The sequence below is a fragment of the Streptopelia decaocto genome, assembly GCF_964273445.1.
Source record: "Streptopelia decaocto genome assembly, chromosome: 6".
In the NCBI taxonomy this organism is placed as follows: Eukaryota; Metazoa; Chordata; class Aves; order Columbiformes; family Columbidae; genus Streptopelia; species Streptopelia decaocto.
In genome coordinates, this window is record NC_138660.1 from 601,066 (window position 1) to 611,671 (window position 10,606).

The window sequence follows — 10,606 nt, forward strand, 5'->3', positions numbered from 1 at the left end:
GTGTGTGTGTGTGTGAGTGTGTGAGTGAGTGAGTGAGTGAGTGAGTGTGTGTGTGTCCCAGAGGATGCTGGGAAAGCCACAGCAGCCACCTCTCGGTTTATCTTTTCCTTGTTTGGGTGTGAGGAGGGGAGGTGATGAGTTTTGCCCCTTTGGTAGCTTTATTATATTTAAAAAGATGTGATCCTTATGCAGGAATGGGATGTAGATAAAAATAAAGAGCATTTAACAACAGAAGCGCTTTTGTTGTTCCGTCACAAGGGCGCCTGTTGGGGCCACGTGCTCACCATGGGCAGTAACGGGCTGCTGCGGGTACGCGGAGCTCCCGGCGCCGCGCTGCGGTGTCCCGGCCGAGGCTCTTCAGTGTGCGGTGGCTTTTTTGGGGTCTTTTTTGTATTTTTTGCAATACCGAGTTTTGCCTCAACCGCGGTTCGTTTAACAGGGAGGGGCCGGGGCGCGCGCCGGGGGCGGCGTCACGTGTCGGGCGGCGTCACGTGTCGGGCGGCGTCACGTGTCGGGCGGCGTCACGTGTCGGCGGCGCCTGCGCGGTGCAGAAGTTGCTGGCGCGACCTTGCGGGCGAGATGCGGGCGCTGCGGCTGCTGCTGCTGCTGGCGCTGGCGGCCGCGGGCGGCGGCTCGGCCGAGCTGGGCGGGCAGCCGGCCAAGCGGCTGCGCATGGCCTACGCCACCGGGCCGCTGCTCAAGTTCCAGATCTGGTGAGGCCGCTCGGCAAGATGGCGGCGCCGGCCGGGCCTGCGCCCCCCCCTCCCTCCCCGTCCTCCCCTCAGCGCGGCGGCCGCGCCGGGCCGGGATGGGACCGGATGGGCTGGGCTTCGCTCGCTGCTCCGGCCGCCCCCGCTGCCGGGAGCGGCGCGGCCGCCCGGGCCCGGCTGGGGCGTGGGGGGCGCAGGGGCCGGCCCGGCTGCGGGGGTGGCGGGATGGGGAGGGGGAGCGGGAGCGGCGGCCCCGGCCCGCGGGCCTGGCCCCGGGGTCCCTTCGCGCCGGGGCCCGGCCGGGCCGGCGGGCAGCGCTGGAGAAAAGGCCTCGGAAAATGGCGGCCCGCGGTAAAAGCGGCTCTTTCAGGCCCTTTTAACGTGAGATGTGGCGGTTTGCTTACCTGGGGTTGCGTTTGGGAGGAGCTCATCTTTAAGCAAAGACTAACGAAGGTGTTCGGGGCTTTGTAACGGCCGCGTTGGTAGCAGCCAGGAGCCTTGAGTCGTGCTGAGAACACCGTTGGTGGTTCAGCTGCTCAGAGCAAACCTGAACGGGAGGAGGAAGCGCTGGGGGAGCTGGAGCACATGTGGCCTCCAGCGCCTGTCACTGAGGGTGGCAGACCCGCAGCCCCTGGCCTGGGGACACAGACCCGCGGCCCCTGCCCTGGGGACACAGACCCGCGGCCCCTGCCCTGGGGACACAGACCCGCAGCCCCTGGCCTGGGGACACAGACCCGCGGCCCCTGCCCTGGGGACACAGACCCGCAGCCCCTGCCCTGGGGACACAGACCCGCAGCCCCTGGCCTGGGGACACAGACCCGCGGCCCCTGGCCTGGGGACACAGACCCGCGGCCCCTGCCCTGGGGACACAGACCCGCGGCCCCTGCCCTGGGGACACAGACCCGCAGCCCCTGCCCTGGGGACACAGACCCGCGGCCCCTGCCCTGGGGACACAGACCCGCGGCCCCTGCCCTGGGGACACAGACCCGCGGCCCCTGCCCTGGGGACACAGACCCGCAGCCCCTGGCCTGGGGACACAGACCCGCGGCCCCTGCCCTGGGGACACAGACCCGCAGCCCCTGCCCTGGGGACACAGACCCGCAGCCCCTGCCCTGGGGACACAGACCCGCAGCCCCTGCCCTGGGGACACAGACCCGCGGCCCCTGGCCTGGGGACACAGACCCGCGGCCCCTGGCCTGGGGACACAGACCCGCGGCCCCTGCCCTGGGGACACAGACCCGCGGCCCCTGCCCTGGGGACACAGACCCGCAGCCCCTGCCCTGGGGACACAGACCCGCAGCCCCTGCCCTGGGGACACAGACCCGCGGCCCCTGCCCTGGGGACACAGACCCGCAGCCCCTGCCCTGGGGACACAGACCCGCAGCCCCTGCCCTGGGGACACAGACCCGCAGCCCCTGCCCTGGGGACACAGACCCGCAGCCCCTGCCCTGGGGACACAGACCCGCAGCCCCTGCCCTGGGGACAGATCCACCACCGCCCCAGGGGGAACACTGGCTGTGGTTCCTGGAGCAGAGTGCGGCCCAGGTGGCGTCAGCCAGGCTGTGGAGCACCGCAGAAGGCACTCAGTAGAAAGTACTCTTTTTGATTTCTCTTGCGGCAAGCTGGCGCCAGGTAATCTTTATTTCAGCTGTTACAGAGGCTGCTGGTAGAAATGTGAGCCAAAGTACGGCTCTGTAATGTTTAACTTTTCTGTAGTTAATCTGGTTGTCCTTATACAGAAGTCATCAAGAGCGATGTTACCTGTCTGTGGGCAGTCCCAGAAGGGGTTAAATTTAATTAGGGAGGAGTTAAAATCTGTGTTGTCTGAAACATTTTTCTTTGGGACACAGACCAAGGTGATACTCACACTGACCCTGTAACTTAACAGCTGTTTTAGTGGGGAAACAAGTGATTCCTGCTCAGTGGACTTTACCCAAGCGTTGTGTCTGTGCTGGTACATGGAGACAGATGGGTGTAGAAACAAGCGCCCAGCCTGCTGGCAGGATTTCTGGTGTGTGACTTAGCCGCAAGTCAGGTGTCTTCTTTGGCGTGAATAATTTTAGTTTTGTTCTAAACCGAAGGGGTTAGGAGCACCAGCAGTGCTGATGCTGGCAGTTCGGCAGCGGCTTTGCCACGCAGCGCTGCAGTTTCACTGACGATCCCTCTCTGCATTTAGTGTCTCCTGAGGCTACAGGCGGGTGTTTGAGGAGTACATGCGGGTTATTAGCCAGCGGTACCCAGACATCCGAATCGAAGGGGAGAACTACCTTCCTCAACCTATATATAGGTAAGCAAATGGCCAGCAGTACTAATTGTCGTTTTTCCAATCTGTAGGCTGAGTGAACACATGCGTTTACACCGATGTGATGTTGACAATGAGAACTTCAGGGGTTTTTCGCATTATGATTGCTTACAGGCTGGGTTATCTTCTCCCTTTCAGACAGCCATACAAATATTACCATCTGAATGTCTGCGTGATGAGGCCTGTTGGGTTCCAATCTAAAGTAAATTATGTAATTCTTTTTTCACAGCTAGTTTTTTCAGCTTCATTATGTACCTAGACATCAATTCACAGTTGTTGCTCAGGCTTATGCACTTAGTGACAGATTCCTGTGATAGGTTGGTGTTGCAGAGGGGGAAGAGTTTGCTCTAACAGGTAAGTCGGGCAGAGCTGACCGCGGCAGTGGGACTGCCGGGGGGGCTGAACTGTGGGGGGGCGGGCAGAGGAATGTGACACAAGAGAAAACAAAAATAGCGTTATTCCTGTTACTTAAACCACTGTGTACCTGCTGGAGAGCGATGCCATAGTTACTGTGGTGGCTTCTGAACCACTTCTTGACCTAATTGCTGTGATAATTACAATGGTAAGGACGCTACAAAATTGCATACTTCAGTACTAATTTGCTCTCTGGCTATAGATTTAATTCTTAGAAAAAACTGTGTTTTTTCTGCATCTGCTTGGAAGATGCTTTACAAGGAAGTGTGTGTCAATTAAATGTGTCTGTAACATGGAACAACTTTAAAAATCTGAATGTATTATTCAGGTTAGACACGTGTAAGTTGAAGTCGAATTTCAGTTTGAGGTCTGCTTAGGAACAGAACTGTGTGGTCATGGTGCACAAGGATGGTACGTCGGAGGATGCGTGTTTGTGAATGCGTGGTGGGTTTTTGGTTGGTTTGTTGTTGGTTCGAGTTTTTGTTTTACAGCAGGATGAACTTACTTGAAAAGCTTTGTATTTCCTCTGAAATGCTTAACGGTACACTATCAAAATTCTTCTAATTGCAGCTCTATAGCGGTGAAGCGGTAACTGACCCTCCTAAGTCACTTGTGTGTGTTGTCTTTCGGCAGGCACATAGCGTCCTTCCTGTCTGTCTTCAAACTAGTATTAATAGGCTTAATAATTGTTGGCAAGGATCCCTTTGCTTTCTTCGGCATGCAAGCTCCGAGCATCTGGCAGTGGGGCCAAGAAAATAAGGTGAGCAGCATACTTTCTGCTTTTCCTTTGGCAAAGCAGTTTTAGAACGACTTCAGGAGAGTGCACTGGGAGTACTGCACAGCTCTCACTGACTTAGCTTTTGTACGCTGCATCCTTAACAGAACCTTTAGGCTTCTAAAACTAAATATACTTGAGAATCTTACGGTAGCATAACTATTCTTAATAGTAGTGCTTCATGTTTTCGACAGACCCAGCTTTGGTTCTCAGCATCTGTTTCCAAGCTGCCGATGCTGCAGAGGGATGTCGGAGGTTAATGTTACCGACAAGGATGAGAAAAGATCTTTTTTTCATTTTTTAGAGCTCAAGAGTGGAGTTTCAAGCTGGTATCATTAGTGTTAAAATTTTATCTTCCCTTTTCTGTTGTCTCATAACTGTTCTGTGGTTGTTGCTCTCATCAGACTTTTAGTGGGTTAGGCATGCAATTAGGTGGTGGTTAGAAAAATCGAGTGGAAATTTTGTGGGCGCTTCTGCAGGACGTACTTGGGCACGACAGACTGTGCCTCGTGGATAAATACCCCTGGGAGTCAGTACTGATGATGCTACCAGATTAATGCTGTTGCGCTCTGATTTATGGTAACCTTTTTCCAGCTTCATTCCCAGTGCAGTGGGTCTGTGTGGCCAGTCTGGATGTACAGCAGCTGTAGCGTCGCCTGTTTAATTAAACTGGCCAAATGAACCGATGGGCTGGGCTGGCTGTGGCACGCTCGTGGTATTGCAGACAACCGTCTGCATCCCATGCCCAATTCCTCGGTACGGCAGTAACCCGTGTGAATGTGCCCTCGTGCATGAAAAGGGAATGACAGCGGTGCTGGCGGTGGAGGGTAGTGCTGTGTTGCTGAACGTTGCATCATGTCATCCCGAGGCACCAGCGCACAGAAGAATCCCCGTGGTTAGTCTGAGTAAACGCTGGAGGCTGGCGGTCCCTGTGCGCTGCCGCTCGCCGTGCTCCGCTGCCGGGGCCCGGCCTGCGGGGCGTTGATCCACAGCGTCGCTCCGCAGTGACGGGCGAGATGAGGAGCAGCTGCTCCTGCTGCTCCCGCGTCGCAGCCTCGTGCCGTGCGAGGGCGGCGCGGCCTGCGGGGAGCAGCCGGCTGCAGTGGGTTCCAGAGCTGTGCTGGCAGCGGCCTGGGGAAGGCAACGTGCACAGTCCTTCTAAAAAGAGGAGGAAAGGGAGATGTCTGTGCCATCGGAAGATCGCTTGATGAATTGCCGAGCGGAATTTAAAGATGCCTGTGAATGTCGGGTGCTTATTAGGAGTGAATAAAACGGGCTGTGTCTAGCACGGCTGAAGTGTCTGGGCTTCTCTCTGTTCTCTCCTAGGTTTATGCGTGTATGATGGTCTTCTTCCTGAGCAACATGATTGAGAACCAGTGTATGTCCACGGGTGCATTTGAAATCACTTTGAACGGTGAGCTGCGCACTTTCTGTTGCAGGGAATCGCGTTGTGTCGCACGTGTCTGCGCGTTTGGGAGAGCTGGTGTGTCGGGACAATGGGGGACGATGGTATGAAACGTGTGCGGTAACTGGCATCCCTTTTGAAACCTCAGATGTTACACATCACAGCGAATGTTGAAAATCACAGGAGTCTTATAAGGCAGTTTACACAGATGTCAGTTACTATATTTTCAAATAGCTATATAAAAGCTTACTAAAAGAATGCCTGGTCACTTGAAGTAATTGTGTTATGTTCTTTCTTTGCACGTGATGTGCTTTAAGTAAAAAGTGATCCAGTAGGGAAGCATGCTCTCCAGTTAATTAGATGCTTTCTCTATCCTGTTTTGTAATGTGGTTTAGCCTTGGAATCCTTTTGGATCCATTGCTATTCCTGGATTTTTGGTTCCAGTGGACAGCAATACTGATAGTTCAGATTACGAGTCTGTGGACCTTCTGTCTTCAAATCATTTTATGGTTTTAAAGATGATATAAGAGTACAGAGTTTTTTGAGCTCTAGGTACGTGGGTGCAGTCTAGCTCTGTGCTTTGTAATCTCAGTTTCTGATTGTGCAGGATGTGTGTCAGTGTAGTAGTTTCTAAGTCACGTCATCCAGCACAGAACCGTTTAGAGACTGACCGTGTGGCACCAGAGGAGCGGAGCTCGGTGCGTGTGGGGCCCAGTCTCAGCAGGACCGGCAGCAGAGCCTGCCGGGGACGAACAGTCACACCTGCGCCTCTGCCGGTGCCCCGTTTGCCTGTGGGACGATGTGCTTCCAGTCGGCACTTGTTTTGTGGAGGTGACAGCAATTGTATTTTTCAGCAGTGAGAGGTGTTTTTAGGAGTAAACGTTTGTCAACATCAGAAATGAATGTTGTGTTTACCTGGAGTGTTTATGGAGTGTGCTGCCTTCCCTGTTTCCTGGAGTGGGAAATAATGGTTGCAGCTGCTCTGAGCAGAACCTTCCAGGCCAGGTCTTGGTAAGCAGGACTTGAGGGGCAGCCTTAGATGTTAGGCAGGGTGAGATGAAGGCTAATGAGACCCACAAGGTTCAAAGACTTAACCGTGGTTTAAAAACTCTGTATGCTATTGCACCGCTCGCTAATCTGTTTTTAGACAATTCTGTCCATGGATATTTTGAACCTCCAAATCCTTATGATGTACTTCGAAGTGGAAGCGTTAGACTCTCTGTTCTAGCTGGACTGGGTTTTAGTGTAGCCAGAGGCATGAAGCTTTGTCAATGCAGGTATTTTCTTTAATGGAAGGTAGTTGCAACTTGCATAACTTCCTAGATCTTTTAAATTTGATGTTTAGAAAGCGCTATGTGTTTTCTGACCTTGTCAAAGTGATGGTGCTTTTCTCCCCTCCGTGTGTTTGTGGTAGATGTTCCGGTGTGGTCTAAGCTGGAGTCCGGCCACCTTCCTTCCATGCAGCAGCTTGTACAAATTCTCGATAACGAAATGAAGCTCAACGTGCACATGGAGTCAATGCCCCATCATCGGTCATAGCCCCATCCAGCAGCACTGAAACTTCTTGTAAGTCTTCTCCCCATCACCAGCTGTGCGTTGGCTCGGAGGTCATAGACCGAACTTTGTGGTTGTATATTTGTTCACTTAAAAGTGTGCTACTGGAGAACAAGCCCTAGTGACTTCAAGTAGACTGACGTGTATGGTTGACAGGTGCTGTTTTGGTGGGAGGGTTGTGCTCGGGGTTGGTTCTGCCCGTGTCAGAATCAGTGACAGTACCCTGGCTGTGCGGCGTGACTCCCGGCAGACCCGGCTCTGACTCGGGGTCAGCGTCCGTGCGGGCGGGCCGTGCCGCGGCGGCTCTGACGCTCGTGTCTCCTTACAGGCGTTGAGCGGTGGTTCCGGGCGGCGCGGCTCGACCCATGAAGGCCTGCACTGAAGACAGCGCGCTGTTGGTGCAGACTGGATGCCGCTCTCGCAGCCGCGTCGTGCCTCCCGACAAAAGCTCAGTGCAAGACTCTTTCAGTGCTGGCTGTTTCCAGATACTGCACATTCATGGAGTGCAATAATACTGTATAGTTTTTTTAAGATTTCATTCGACCAGGTCATAGCTCGACAATGCAGGCATTACTAATTGTAACTTATTTTATATTCATGTTTCACACAATGGCAGATTGAGTTGATATCTGATTTTTCCTTGGGAAAAAAGTTTGTTTAATCTGTTCTATTTTATATGAATTTATGTTCTTTTTGTAGTTTAAAATGGAGTTATAGGAGTGTCTGATATTGTCCTAAACTGTTGAGTAATTGACAGCTGTCTATCAAATATCGCTAATGTGGTTAAAGCAGGTTTGTATATTTTTCAAAATATATGGCAGAGTTGAACAGTGCATTATATACTAAATTATATAAACAAAACTATATGCAGAGTAGTTACATCATTTTGTGACTGCAGTAAGAACTAAGACGAGCTGCTCTCTAAATTGTCTTGGCCAGCTCGAGAGATTTTTCCGCGACCATTGGGAAGGGATGAAAAGCTGGGCCTTCGACTGTCCTACACACAAACGAGGAGGTTAATTTAAATAAAGAGTTGTCATGACTGCGTGAAGAACCTTGTTTGAGTCACTGATGGATATTCTTAAAACTGCAACTGAAGAAATGCATAAAATCCTACTTTGCAAAGTCGCCGGTGTTGTGTTTGTGTTGAGTGAGCCCGACAAGCTCCGTGTCCCGCAGGAGCAGCCAGAGCTGTGGCACGTCCCCCGTGGTTCAGGTGCGGCGGTGCCGGGGGGCCCAGCGGGTCCGGGCCGTGTGTTCTGGCGGGGCCGGGATTGTCCCCGTCGCTGGGAGCCGCTGCTGCGGCCCCGGGTCCCTCTGTGTCCCTTGGAGCGAGAGTTAACGGGTGTGTAGGAGCTGGGTACGCGAGAACTTTGCTCGTGCGCCAGCGGCTTTTCCCGTTGCAGGGACAGCTGTGCAGCGTTTGGCCGTGTCTGCGGTTGCTCTGGGCTGTGGGGTGCGTGGAGCAGGCTTGGTTTTAATGGGCTGGACCAAGCAATCACCAGTCATGGAGCAGTTCCAAGTGGAAAAATGGAACAATAAAATAGAAATAAAGAGCCTTGGTGCTCATTAAAGGCAGCAATACCTGCCGGCCTGGCTATAAACTGTTTGCCAAACACCAGCTGATGAGTCAGTATCTGTGGTGCTTTAACCAGAACTTGTTCCGCTCTGAATCCGGTGCTTGCTGAGCTCGGGCTGCAGCCCAGCTGGGCGGGTGTGGCCTGGAGGCCTTGGGCAGTGCCGGGGTCGGGCCCGTGTGCCGCTTCCCGCTCGGCTCTGGGCGCCAGAGCGGCCGGGGCTGCCTGTGGGGTCAGCGCTCCCAGGAGCTTTCTCCTTATTTCATGTCTTTCTTTTGTGGAGAGGGGTGCGACGGCATCGCCGGGGCAGCGGGGGCACAGACACCCACGTGTTGTCCTGGTGTACAATTGCAGCTTTTTGGTCTCCCCTCCTGCACAACTTTATAGTACGTTTATCCAGAGCCTAATTTGCTGTATATTGGATTTGATGTTTTTGCATTTGTTTACTGTGCAGCTTCCTACTGGTGTTGCAGTTGTGGCTGTGCAGACTAGAAGCTCATTTGGGACGTGTTTGCTGACCGGTGGCCTGGGAAACCAGATAAAAGGTGGGACAGTGATGAACCCTCTGAGCATTGCCCCACTCCGCTGGTGTCCCCGACGTCCCCAGCATTGCCCCGCTGCTGTCCCCACCTGCTGGCGATGGTGGCCGTCTGCCAGCTGCTGAGGAACCAGCCGGGCCCCAGCTATGTCTGCATCCTCAACCTGGCCACGCCGACCTGCTGGTGGGCGTGACGTGCTTCACCGAGGCGCTGGGCGACGTCCTCCACAGTTCTGACCAGAGCGAGTCGCTCTGCCTCCTGCGCGTGGCCGTGAGCGTGACGCCTTGCATCGGCTCCATGCTGACCCTGCTCCTCATCTCCCTGGACAGGTACCTGGCGGTGATGCTGCCTCTCTCCTACCCCGCCCTCCTGAAGAAAACACCCGTGGGCCTCTCCCTCCTTGCCCTCTGGACGCTCTCCTTTTTCGGGCACTTGCCTCTGATCCTGCCCTCTCTCCAGCGTGGCAACTACACGGGTTATTGTGGGCTCCTGTACGTGGCCAAGAGCGAGTACCTCTACATGATCTGCTTTGGGATCTTCGCCCCGTCCCTGCGGGCGCTGCTCTGCCTGCACGTCTGGGTGGGCAGCGTTGCCTCCCTGCAGCACGGGCGGCTCTGCCACGGCGGCGCCCGGGCACGGCCCCCCGCCTGCGCCGCTGCAAGGCCCTGCGCACTGTGCTCATCATCCTCACGGGCTTCAGCCTCTCCTGGGGCCCCTACCTGGTGGGGGGCACCGTGCAGGCCGCCTGCAGCTCCTGCAACCTGGTCGGCCCGCTTGAGGACACTTTGTTCCTGCTGGGCGAGACCAACTCCCTCATCAGCCCCCTCATCTACGCCCTGCACTGCAGAGACATCCGGAGCCACCTCGCAAAGCTGCTGGGGTGCAGGACCCAGGGCCAGGTGAAGCCTCCAGCCTCGAACGTGCAAACTGTTGGGAGCTGGGGTCGGAGCCAGACTGAAGCCCCCGGTTCCTGAGGGGTCTGTGCCCCAGCACCTCTGTCCACGCTGCCCACGCTGCTCCCGCAGCCGCCGGGCTCACGGGAGGGAGGCGCGGGGAGCCCGGTGCAGCAGAGCTGTCCCACCATCAGCTGTTCCGCAGCTGCTGCCCGGAGGCTGCGGCTGGTCCGTGCTGTGCCGTGCGCGTTGACAACCGCCTGGTCCCGGCACCCACACTGATGTCGCCAAGACAGTGACCTTTGACTGGTTCAGACAAACTGGGCTTCTGTCCCTGTCTCTGCGAGGGGAACGGCTGCGGAGGCTGAGCTGCCGTGCGGCGCTCGCGCCAGGGCAGCCTGGGCGTCCCGCTGGGCCGCGGCCCCGCAGCCGCGCTG

The 10,606-nt window shown here is 55.5% G+C and overlaps 2 protein-coding genes across 2 annotated transcripts; both read left to right on the forward strand.

Annotated features, from left to right (window-relative positions):
• Positions 1–506: 506 nt before the first annotated feature.
• SELENOT (selenoprotein T) lies at positions 507–8,212 on the forward strand. The gene is made up of 6 exons (XM_082056280.1): positions 507–713; positions 2,887–2,997; positions 4,060–4,186; positions 5,528–5,615; positions 7,021–7,172; positions 7,489–8,212. The coding sequence occupies exons 1-5, from the start codon at positions 580–582 to the stop codon at positions 7,143–7,145; spliced, it is 585 nt and encodes a 194-aa protein (XP_081912406.1). The 5' UTR covers positions 507–579; the 3' UTR covers positions 7,146–7,172; positions 7,489–8,212.
• Positions 8,213–9,376: 1,164 nt separating this feature from the next.
• LOC309440962 (glucose-dependent insulinotropic receptor-like) lies at positions 9,377–10,315 on the forward strand (the record flags this gene model as incomplete). Its single annotated transcript, XM_082055267.1, is given in 3 exon segments — positions 9,377–9,446; positions 9,449–9,909; positions 9,912–10,315. Coding segments are annotated over 3 exon segments (870 nt in total). The 3' UTR covers positions 10,251–10,315.
• Positions 10,316–10,606: the final 291 nt, after the last annotated feature.